This window comes from Cherax quadricarinatus, chromosome 38, assembly GCF_038502225.1.
Source record: "Cherax quadricarinatus isolate ZL_2023a chromosome 38, ASM3850222v1, whole genome shotgun sequence".
Taxonomy (NCBI): Eukaryota; Metazoa; Arthropoda; class Malacostraca; order Decapoda; family Parastacidae; genus Cherax; species Cherax quadricarinatus.
The window spans coordinates 6,204,882-6,218,138 of NC_091329.1; the positions used below are offsets into that span (position 1 = coordinate 6,204,882).

Here is a 13,257-nt window from a genome sequence, read left to right on the forward strand (position 1 = left end):
TTTTCCACTGCCTTTTCATATTTCAATATACTCAGTTCTTAAATTTTATATTAGTGTATATTCATTATACATATGCTGTACATTAAAATAAAAGGATGCATTTATAATGTAAAACAATAAATATTGAAATACACAATGAATAATTTCTAAAGATTTAAGTTCAACGTTAAGACAACTACCACAGCACAGAAAGCAAAATACACAAAATGCAGTGTGTGCTTTAGGCTAAATATCATGCAAGAAAATATAGGAAAGTTTGTTGCAGAAGAATAAAATAATTTGAGTAACCCATTACAGTGCTCTGGGTATTCAACTCTTAACTTTACATATCAATTATGTGAAAGTTATTTACATGTTGTACATAAATTCATTCACATATCAATATACATTATACAATGAATACATGTCTAGTTTTCTGCATGCCACTAACAATGGGTTTAGAAGATGAAACCCGATTTTTTTTATCCTATTCAATATGCATTAATTCTCATAAATGTCAGTCAATGTTCAGAAGTACTACACAAATCTAAGCTTAATCAAGACATTAAACACACTATGACAAGAAAATAATACAGCATAGCATCAATAATCTGATAAACAGTGGTTTGGAGCAAAAAAGGAAAAAAAAAGCATTTAACAATGAACAGCATTACAGTGGGATCATGACACAATAAACATTTCATATACAATTATAAGCAAGCAATAAAGTTACTTGGGTAGAATATGTATTGCAGACAGCATGCTTAATGCACAAAATAATCTGGACAACATAGAACACACTGGGCACATTAAGCAATATTTCAGAGCTCTGTACACAATAATTCATCCATCTGTTTATCAACTGTGATCTTTTTATCTATAACCTGCCCTACCCACCTGTTGAATGAAGTTAAATACAACAGCTAATTTGAAACACTGCTCCATTTTGGCTCTACCAGAATGACAGAATGATTTAAACAAGTGACACAGGACTTCAAGAGTAACTATGACAGGAATATCCATCATGAGCTTATGTGTTTGCCAGCATACACTGGATGCTAATAGTATCTACATGCTAAAATGGTGAGAGATGCAGATCACTTGCTATCTGTTAAAAAAGCCAAATGGAATGTATTTCAATAAAAATCTTAATTGGATATTAATGCACCTCAGTTAAAGTTATCATCATTGCTATTACTATTACTTATGCTAATTCCTTCATTCTTTTGTTAGTGTATTTTTTCACTGAAATCATAATGTCATTTTTTAAAAGCCTATTTTAGTTTTTAAGTTAAAACTAAATTATCTGTTTTGCCTGATCATTCAAGAATCATTACTAAAATTTTAGCAATATTTAAAATCATTCAGCATCTACATTCTTATCATTCTAGGTGACGATCCAGCAGCATATACACGAGCAACTAGATCAAGTGAATGAAGCAGAATACTGGAACTAGAGGCTTTGCAGAAAGATTCTTTATTGAAAGTTAGAAAGTACAATGCATATCTAATTGAGGTTATTTTTGACATTTCTAAAAGTCAAAATCTTCAACACATGGAAGATTCTATAAAAAATGATATTATCATGGTTTTTTTTATAACTGCAATGACAAAATAGGGAAAGAGGAATTAAAATAAGGACCCAGTTTTTTTATTACCCAAGTAACACTGAACACTATTCCAATTATACTGTGCTAGGATCTTTGTGCTACATAAAATTTCCTAGTTTCAAATAGCTCTGGATGAAACACTGAATACACAGCATAGCATGAAGACATCCAAAACAACATCAGAGAAATGCACAACATTAATAACCCAAAATTTGTCTGAACAATACCTGCTGCATGGAAAATCACATCATTAACTGTACAACCACCATAGGGAACTTGCTCCATAAAAATATCAACTAGGTCATAATGGTTCGTAAATATGTACAGAGCCAGGGGTCTCTCTCTATAAGAAAAGAGAAGTATAGAGGCAAAAAATCAGTAACATACAGAATATCACTGATGGTAAATAATTCACTTAATTAAATACTGAGAAATAAAGTTAGCTGCCAAAATTGGTAATGGTGTTTAATATACTTATTCATTTAGAATACACACAATATATTTCACATGAAAAATATCAGTGAATATGTCCAAGGAAGGAAATCTATAGATACGTTCTAGGATGAGTCACGTCAAGACTATTGGATGCACAACCCACCTAAAGCTCAAAACTTCTTGTACCCCCTCCCTCCAACCATTCCCAGATTTATAGTCCTCTTCATCATTATATCCCTTTCCATCCTCTATGCCCAAAACAACTTAACAACCCCTCTTTATTATGTCATCATCAGTATTATTATACTAATTATTTTTTTAACACTTGCTGTCTCCCAGTGAGGTAGGGTGACCCAAAAAAGAAATAATTTCACCATCATTCACACTATCACTGTCTTGCCATAAGTGTGCCAATACTATAATTCACCACCCCCCTCTCCACCAGCTGCAAATATCCATGCTCCTTTAGAGTGCAGGCACTGTCTAACATGCTCACATATGCCTGCTGAATTTCCAATCCCCTTGCACAAAAAAACCTCCTTTATCCCCTCCCTTCAAACTTCCCTAGGGTGACTCCTACCCTGCCTTCCCTCCACCACAGATTTATACATCCTCCAACTCATCCTATTTTGCTGCATCCTCTCTAATGTTGAAACCAAGTCACTGACCCCTCTTCAGCTCTCTGGATAATACTTTTTATAACTCCACACTTCCTCCTAATCTCCAAACTACTAATTCTCTGCATAACATTTACACCATACATTGCCCTCAGACACATCTCCACTGCCTCCAGCCTCCTCCTCACTGCAATATTCACAACCCATGCCTCACACCCATAAAAGTGTTGGTATTACTATACTCATACATTCCCATCTTTGCCTCCATGGATAACATTATTTATCCCCACAGATACCTTGATGCATCACCCACCTTCCCTTCATCAATTCTATGGGTCACCTTGTCCTTCATATAGCCATCTGCCAACACGTCCACTCCCATATATCTGAGCACATTCACTTCTTCCATACTTCATCCTTCCAATCTGCTATCCAATGTTTCATTACCTAATTTGTTTGTTACCATCATCACTTTGCTCTTCCCTATGTCCACTTTTAATTTCCTTTCTTTACATAACCTCCCAAACTCATTTACCAACTTTTGCGACTTCTCTCCAGTCTCCCAAAAGCAGCATCATCAGCAAAAAGCAACTGTGACAACTCCTATTTTGTGTTAATTTCTGCATACATTAATCTCACACTTCTCACCAACACCCTAGCATTCACATCATTTACAACCCCATCTATAAATATATGCTAAATAGCCATGGTGGCACACATCACTAAGGCCTACTTTTACTGGAAAATAATCTCCCTCTCCTGCATACCCTAACCTGAGTCTATCTTCATAAAAACTTAATTTGCATTCAGTAACCTACCACCTCTTCCATACATTTGCAACATCTGTCATATTGCTCCCCTATCCACCCTATCATATGCCTTTTCTAAATCCATGAAAGCAATGAAAGCTTCCTTACCTTTAAATATTATTCATTATATGCTTCAATGAAAACACTTGGTCTACACATCCCTACCCTTCTTAAAGCCTCCTTGTTTATCTGTGATCCTGCTCTCTGTTTTACCCTTAATTCTTTCAATAATAAGAATACCATACACTTTACCAGGTATACTCAAAAGGCTTCTTTCTTTCTTCTTTCAACGAACTGGCCATATCCCACCATGGTAGGGTGACCTAAAAAGAAAAACAAAAGCTTCTCTTTTTAAATTTAGTAATACAGTGGAACCCCGGATATTGGCTGATTTGTATTTAGGCCAGTTTTTGGGCGGAACTTTTGCTCTGTATTTCGGCCGGTGCCTCACAAATCAGCCATTTTTGTGCTTGTTTATAAAGTGCGACTGTGAAATAAGCCACCATGGGCCCAAAGAAACTTCTTAGTGCCAGCCCTTTGGGAAAGAAAGTGAGAAACACGATAGAATTGAAGAAAGAAATTGTAGCAAATTACGAAAGTGGAGGAGGAAGAGAGAGGGAAGAACGTGCCTTCTTCAGTGATTCTACGTACTGATACTAAAGCAGCAGGAGTCGATAAAGGCTATAGCGCCAGCCATTGATAAAGTATAGCATTAGCCCTTAAACCGTCCAAACAGATCGACGTTCAAATTCGTATTGCTACAAAAGTAGATCTACTTTTTTTACATATTTTCAAATATAACCAAAAAAAAAAAAATGTAGATAAAAGTTTTTTACACGCTTTCAAATGTAAAACAAAAAAGAAGATCTACATTTTTTTACATACTTTCAGATGTTGAAAAAACGTATACATACGTTTGGGCCATTTAAGGGTTAACAGTGTAGCAAGTAAGTTAAGCGATAAAAAATGGACATGAAAGTAACTCCTCCAATGTTATTGGAGGTATATAGGGGTCACTGACAACACTGCCGTCGTCACCATCACCACTATATGTGCGGCTTATGCTGCCAATGGCTCTGATAACCCAATACCACCCCACCACCACCATTCCTCACATACATAATGGCATATTTTATTCATTCTAGAGTGTATATCAGGTTTCTATGTTATTTATATTATTTATTATGTCATATTAGATCAATTGTGATAGATAAATAAGCCGAAGAGTTGATATTAGCGTCATATTGAAGGAGTATCTTCTCCTGCCTCCAAACACACTCTCCTTCTCCTGGAATGGATCAATTGTATTTACATTAATTCTTATGGGAAATACTGCTTCGAATTCAGGCTGCTTCAAATTTAGGCCAACCTTCTGGAATGGATTATGGCTGATATTCGGGGTTCCATTGTATATACAGAAGGGGTTACTAGCCCCTTGCTCCCAGCATTTTAATTGCCTCTTACCACATGCATGGATTACGGAGGAAGAATTCTGTTCCACTTCTCCATGGAGAACTCAAAAGGCTTATTCCCCTATAATTTTTACACTCTGTTTAGTCCCCCTTTCCTTTATCCAAAGGAACTATGCACACACACTGCCAATCCCAAGGTACCTTCCCTTCTTTCATACATTTACTGAACAAAAATACCAACCAATCCAAAACTATATCCCCACCTACTTAACCCACTGCCTCATGCACCTCCAACACACTCACAAATGGCTGTTCCTCACTCCCAAAGGATATTATTGTTATATTCATGTAAACTGTTTAGTCAAACAACACCTATGGAATGAGAAGTAATCAGATCCTTTACCCTTGGATAGAGTGCCCTTCACCAGCATCACAGCAAAACCCTTGAAGAGAAAAATCTTAATATAACATGTTTAGAAAGAGTTGCCTGAAAGCTTTCTCACTGTGTTCAAGATTTGTAACACCACAAAAACATGTACTCAAGTATTATTAAATTATAGTCACAAATTTTTTACACTTGAGAAATTTCTGTAAAGAATGAAGATGACCTCAAGAAGCAGCTATAAGTAGAAAAACTAGAAGGAATGAAACAAAGGAATGACAAAGGCATGGCAAAGGAATGAAGCAAAGGAATGACAAAGGCACACACAAGGAAAAAACCAAATGGAAAACAATCTTGTTTTCATACAAAGTCTGGAGGCAGAGAGAATGAAACAGATAACCAACTAGTGTTGCAGTGTGTATTTGTGGGAAAAATTAAAGAGAATGACAAAGTCAATTGGTGGTGACTGGAGTAACAACCTGACAAGTAGGTATAAGACACACAAGGCCGAGCAATAATTTATTTCTGACATTTCGCTAAGTATTGAGCTTTTGATTATCCAGCTCCTTGATATATCTCTATCCCAAGCAAAGTATTGTCTAGAATAGGGCTATTCAATTGGTGGTCTGCGGTCTGAATCTGGACCTTCTAAATATTCTAGATGGACCGTGGACTTTAGGAGAAAGCTTCATTAAATAACAGCTGTTGCTACATTCACGATCAGGTGGTACACAAGATGAGGATTAATACATTATTCTATCTGAATGGAATGCATATATTGAATGGAATACAGTGGTATTCTAGCATAATTGAACAACTAAACAGTGATATTTTCTTCCATTCAATGGTAATTCATATTGGTATGTTGACTTTTTGGCATTTTGGAAAGAGAGTTTAGCGGCATATGGTCTGGGAAGTCTGGTGACCCTGGTGCAGCTTTTAATTTCGGGAAAAGTTGTGCATTTGTGTTTGTGCAAAGCATGATTTCGGGTTTTCTCATTTTCTTTTTAGCAAGTTTGATTTTAATTTGCTGTGCCAACCTCTGTTATGTTAGTACTGAATCGTGTTGTGATCAAATTCTTCACATCAATGTTTGAGTAAAAAAAATCCAAAATTTGTTCGATATAATGTAAAAATTATTTTTCCCCACTATTTATCTTCATATTTTGTAAATTTTTGTAAGATGAAGACTGAAAATGAAGTTCATAGAAAATTATGTATACACTGCCCTATACTAGGATTTGTTGCTTTTCATAATTGCGTGTAAAAAATGTATCCAGACCTCTGCATGCATTGGTACTTGTCCAAGTGGACCTTTGCTCATGGTAGTTGAGTAGCTATGGTCTAGAATTAAAACTTGCTCTGCATTATGTGCCATTATACCCCAAAATTGACTAGTCTACTTTCTGCATACGTAAACTGCATACAATATTCACAACAGTCATTCAGCATCTACAAACAAATAGAAATTATGAAACAACTTATAAAAAAGGTAAGCAGATGTTGCAACCATCTGCTGTTTCAGCCAATGTGTCATCTGTACATCTTGGTCCAGTCCATAGTGTACTGCTCCATCAAAATGTTACTAGGTTTCTCTTGCTCACACTCACCCTGGTGCTTTCTACAACCTCATTTTTCATTGTAAGTGAATGAGAGTAAAGATACAGCAGTGGCTTTGTCATCTTCCAGGAGGTAACACACTGTTACTCTAAAAACTCCTTCACTGCTATGTCTTCTCTTTCCCTTCCTGTTCATTCTTACCCTTAAAGTATTACTGCCACTAACATGCAGAACATACATAAATTATGATCTCGAGTAGGCATCACCATGATAAACTGGAATGTGATTCTTTTTATTTTAATACCAGCCATCTCCCACTGACGTAGGGTGGCCCATAAAAGTATACTAAATACTTACACCATCACTCATTCAACCATTGTTTTACCAGAAGCATTCTGGCATCAAACTTCAGATGATTCTCTGAACTGCAATCCTATAGAGTGCAGACACTACTCCCCACCTCCAGGACTCAAATCCCCTTAATCTGTTTCCCTGAATCCCTTCATAAATGTTAGCTTCCTCACACTTCAATAACACATTGTCATAAAAGCCATGTACCTCCACTTACTTCTAATTAATACAATCACACAAGTCTGCAGATAGTGTATCACAGGCTGATGAGATTTAGAAAGCTATCTGGAACTTGCTACACCATTTACAATCAACAGTGTAAGACTAAATTAAACTAAATGTGAAATTAGGCTTTCCATATACAGTGGACCCTCGACCAAAGGCATTAATCTGTTCCAGAGAGCTAGCCGTTAGTCGAATTTGCCGTTAGTCGAATTAATTTTCCCCATAAGAAATAATGGAAATAGAATGAATCCGTTCCAGACACCTAAACCCTCCTTGGAGGCAAAGAGGGGAATGTATGAGAGTATAGTTTTACCAACGCTCTTATATGGGTGTGAAGCGTGGGTGATGAATGTTGCAGCGAGGAGAAGGCTGGAGGCAGTGGAGATGTCATGTCTGAGGGCAATGTGTGGTGTGAATATAATGCAGAGAATTCGTAGTTTGGAAGTTAGGAGGAGGTGCGGGATTACCAAAACTGTTGTCCAGAGGGCTGAGGAAGGGTTGTTGAGGTGGTTCGGACATGTAGAGAGAATGGAGCGAAACAGAATGACTTCAAGAGTGTATCAGTCTGTAGTGGAAGGAAGGCGGGGTAGGGGTCGGCCTAGGAAGGGTTGGAGGGAGGGGGTAAAGGAGGTTTTGTGTGCGAGGGGCTTGGACTTCCAGCAGGCATGCGTGAGCGTGTTTGATAGGAGTGAATGGAGACAAATGGTTTTTTAATACTTGACGTGCTGTTGGAGTGTGAGCAAAGTAACATTTATGAAGGGATTCAGGGAAACCGGCAGGCCGGACTTGAGTCCTGGAGATGGGAAGTACAGTGCCTGCACTCTGAAGGAGGGGTGTTAATGTTGCAGTTTAAAAACTGTAGTGTAAAGCACCCTTCTGACAAGACAGTGATGGAGTGAATGATGGTGAAAGTTTTTCTTTTTCGGGCCACCCTGCCTTGGTGGGAATCGGCCGGTGTGATAATAAAAAAAAATAAATAAATATTTTTTACATGAAATATACATTTCCCTACACAAAAATGAATGGGGCATGCAAAATAAACAATACTTAAATGCCACTTACCTTTATTGTGGAGTTGTTGATGAGTGATGAGATGGTAGGAGGGCAGATGATGCAGGTGTTCTATTGTTTGGAAGGGGAATCCCCTTCCATAAAAACTTCAGGTACTATGTCCTTTGGTGGGGCTACCTCCCTTGTTGGTTTTTTAATGCCACTAGGACCAGCTTGAGAGTCACTGGACCCCTGTCGCACCAAAAATCTGTCCAGAGAGCTCTATTTCTCACATGCCCTTAGGATTTCCCTAAAATGGGACACAAGAGTGTCCCATTGTAAACATTGTACACATTTCCCTAATCCTCGATGAAGTCATCTTCCACCGTCTCTCTTCCTCCTGCTCTGAAAAACATTCCTGAGATGTGATCCGTTGCTGTTGCACCTGAGGCTCTTGCAGGTCCAAGATAGTACTGATGGTTGAATGGGATTTGTTGTATAGTCTTTCTAACTCGGATATACGCACTCCATTTTCGCATTTTTCAATGATCTCTTTCTTCATTTCCATCATAATTCTCACCCTTTCTACCACAGGCTTGGCACTAGAAGCTTTCTTGGAGTCCATGGTGGCTTATTTAGCAATTAAGAGCACTAAAAACACTGGAATAACACAAAATATATCACAGGTACACATGGAATCGACCACAACGGCTTGTAAACAATGGCACACCGAGTCTTGGAGTGGCTGGGCCTGCTCGGGCCGAACGCCATTAGACGAGTTTTTCGCTATTGGTAGAGCCATATTTTTTATGCCAAAGAGAGCCGTTAGACAAATTTTCCGTTACTTGATGCCGCCGTTGGGCGGGGGTCCACTGTATAGTACAAAACATTAAAAACTAAGATACTAAAAGATAAAAGCAATATTCTTAAACTTGCTGCTGACTCCCCTTTACTTTCTGAATGCAAACAAAATCTGACTATGTCCCAGGCTGTTAAGTTACCATTAAACAGTTTATTATACTGTCATCTCCACCCAAGTAGGGTTACCCAAAAAAGGAAATATGTTCACCATCATTCATTTAATGGCTGTCTTGTTAGAGGAATTCAAACATCACAAAGCAAATGACTTTCTGAACTGCCCCTCCTTCAGTGCAGGCAATGTTCTTCCAACCTCAGAACTCAATTTTGGCTAACTGGTTTCCCTTAACCCTTAAACTGTCCAAACTAGATCTACGTTTACGTGCATAGCGCTCTGACCTTGATTTTCTCCATTCGAAAGCATTTAAGAAAAATGTAGATCTACATTCAGAGTGCTACGCAAGCGAACGTAGATCTACGTTTGGACAGCTTAAGGGTTAATACCTTCATAAATGTTAACTTGCTCACCCTCCAAAAGCACAAAGAAAAAATCTCCACTCTGATTTAATGCAATCATGCAAATCTGTTGGATATTCCCTTTTTCTTTATACAAAGGAACTATTCAGGTTCTCTACCAGCCCATAGATAACTATTCATGCACATAATGAACAAATACACCAATCATTCCATTATATTCCCCCCAGTTTTTAACCCTTTCAGGGTCGACAGGCCCTCTCCCAGACTTGTTCTCAGGGTCGACAAATTTAAAAAAAAAAAAATTTTTCCTTATGAAAAGACAGAGAATCTTTTCCCGATCATAATGACACCCAAAGTATGAAATTTGATGGAAAACTTACGGAATTATCCTCTCGCGAAGTTAGCGGTCTCGACAATGCTTACACATTGGCGATTTTGCCCACTTTGAGCCCTATTTTCGGCCAATTCCAGTTTACTAGTCGACAAATATCATAACTATTGCTAGAACTCCATTTTTTCTATCGAATGAGTACAAGAAACCACCCATTTACCGATTTCAACTATCCAATAATGTGGCCAGAATTTAGCAATTTTGCCAATTTCACACAAATTTCAAAAGATCCCAATTTCCAAATAGGGTCCAGAATAAACAAGAAAAACATTCCTGGCACTAAAATAACATTTCCTCTGTTCATTAGTCACGTCTCCACGCCCCTCTTACATTCTTTTGCTTTCCACTTTGAATTTTTCTCACAAAAAATAGAAGATTTACTGTTATGCAGACTACTGCATTAGTGTAGAAATGGTATAAATAATATCAGCGCACTTGTGAAAGAATATTAGACTCACCAGTTGATGTGTATTGGACGCATAGCATGATTTGTTTACTTTTGAACTTTGGCAAAAATCAAAGATTTCTGCTACTTTGAGCTCAATTTCAAGGTGCTTTTCATTGTAAAACCAATCAAAATTGTCTCAATTTCTGTAATATGTCTTCCATTCTATAAAATGAGACCAGGAAAACTAGAATACCATCATAAATACCATACGAAAATACAGTGCAAAGTCGCTGTTTTAAACCAAAAACACTGTCAAAGTTTTTTTTTCTCATTACGCACTGTGTGCTGCAGGATTTTTTTTATACTGCGCACACTGACCACATAGACCCATTCTTTCATATGTAGGCCTACCAGCTTTCTCTCACTAGATCTGAGGGCGCTAGAATTTAGGCGTACTAGTACGTCAAAAACCCTGGTGCGTAAGCCGTACTAGTACGTCGGAAACCCTGAAAGGGTTAAGGTCCATCTTAATCCCACCTGTCCTAGCTGCTTTACCCAATTTTGTCTATTACCCACTGCCTCACACACTTCTCCCACATTTACTGCCGGCTCTTTTTTACTTCTACGAGATTTTTTCTCCCAGCCCAATGTATTAAATCTTACCCACTGACACCATTCTCTATGTCCTTCATTTCTCAGTAGATACCAAAAACACATCTATCTCCTACTAAGCAGACAAGAGGATTGAACCTTCACAGGTTTGCTGCTGCACATTAAATAATGATCTAACTTACCACCTACTCCTCTAACATGCACATCCCTTCAACCTTTTATTTACTGATACAAAGTTTAGAAAACTACTGTAACTGCACACTGCATCATATCTAGCATACTTATTTAATGTACCTTCTTTGTTAATTGTTATAATTCAGTGCAAAGTGCATTCATATTCAAGCATAAAAATAAATGCAAGGCTCTATTATGCAAGTGGAATGGTGTCCACATCTGAGAAAACATGTTAGCAAAACAACAGCCCTACGACAAGCAACAAAACAACTTTCAGAGCTATGAGAAAAATAGTGGGAATAGTGGGTTAGTACCCCTTCTTTTACATTTAATTACTAATTAGATAAAGAAGGAATTAAATATGGAATATTACTGCCCACATCAACATCTCAAGCTATAACATGGGTGTCTATAGAAAAACGAAATACACTTAACGTATTTTTCATTCAACAAATGTTTTGACTGGTCCCTACCTAGGTCATTAAATGATGTTGACTGTATTATTGAAATTAAAGACTTAAACGTATAGATAATATCTGAGAGCTAAGCTGCAGAAATAATTTTAGACAACAGAGTAAAACCCAGTTCAACAGGCCAAGTATTTTCATGGAATTGCTCAACACCTACATAAAATTTATTTATGTATATGAGACAAGCAAAATACATTAAGGCACATGCTAGCCTCTAATACAAGGTTATTAATAATTAATACACAAACTATGTACAAAATACAGCACAAGAACAAATGTGTGTGTGAAAAAAAGGCGTTTACTACCTGATAATTGAACCATAGTGTCATTTACACAGCAGCCACCACTGCTGGTTTTTTTGAGCAGAAGTTCATGAATACTTTTTTGTGTACTGAAGATATACAATGTTAATGGCTTCTCCCTGAGCAAGAGTGAGTTACAAATAAAATTAGCATTAGTAAAACTTTCAGACAATATTCACACAAAAAAAATCATAAATGCCTAGCAATCCCATTTACTTTTGTGTCCTAAGAGATAAATAGTCCTCAGCTATAAATTTCAATATTTCCAAATAGTACCACTGCATACACACCATATTTTATCTTGTAACTAGCACATTTAAAGACAGCTAAAAAAAAAAAACATGAAAAACTTACTATTCAGAGCTTGATATTTTGTATCAATGGTGCACAAATAATAAAATATAAATGTGGTGATAAATTAAGAGTAATCAAGAGTACAAAATATTGTTTGGCTAAAATTAAACTAAAACATTTTGTCTTATTATCCGATATACTTTCACTTGATAATTTTGCAGCAGCATTGTGTAAGCAAAATTTGACAGATATTTATCATACAATGCTTTACTTTAAGAGTAATATAATAAATGCACATATATTCTTAGCATGTGTGAGAGTATTAGATAGGAGTAAGTGGAGGCAAGTGGCTTTTGAGACATAACGAGCTATTGGAGTACGAGCAAGGTAACATTTTGTGAAGGGATTCAGGGAAACCAGTTAGCCAAACCTGAGTTCTGGAGGTGAGAAGTACAGTGCCTGCACTGTGAAGGAGGGGTGGGGATATTTTGCAGTTTGGAGGTGCATCTAAACTGTTGTATCAGCATGTTTCTGGTAAGACAGTGATGGAGTGAATGATGGTGAAAGTTTCTTTTTTGTCACCCTACCTCAATAGGAGATGACCAGTATATTAACCCTTAAACTGTCCAAGCAGATCTATGTTCACATGCGTAGTGCTCCAAAAGTAAATCAATTTTTTATTTACATATTTTCAAATATAACAAAAAAAAAAAACGTAGATCAAAGTTTTTTTACACGTTTTCAAGTGAAAAAAAAAAAATCTACTTTTTTTACATACTTTCAAATGTTGAAAAAACGTAGATCTACGTTTGGACAGTTTAACCCTTAAATGGTCCAAACGTATATATACGTTTTTTCAACATCTGAAAGTATGTAAAAAAAATGTAGATCTTCTTTTTTGTTTTATATTTGAAAACGTGT

General features: G+C 36.9%; 1 protein-coding gene across 5 annotated transcripts in view; it reads right to left on the reverse strand.

The window, feature by feature from the left end:
* Aldh-III (Aldehyde dehydrogenase type III) overlaps positions 1-13,257 on the reverse strand; it is a 68,167-nt gene that overhangs the window by 30,076 nt on the left and 24,834 nt on the right. For 3 of the 5 annotated variants that reach the window (XM_053782326.2, XM_053782321.2, XM_053782325.2), the window contains exon 11: positions 1,817-1,932. The exons of 1 other annotated variant lie outside the window; for it this stretch is intronic. In XM_053782326.2, the coding sequence (XP_053638301.1) occupies positions 1,817-1,932 (116 nt within the window). Of the gene's footprint in view, positions 1-1,816; positions 1,933-12,045; positions 12,162-13,257 lie in introns of all 5 variants that reach the window. One more of the 5 variants, XM_053782323.2, reaches the window with a different exon arrangement.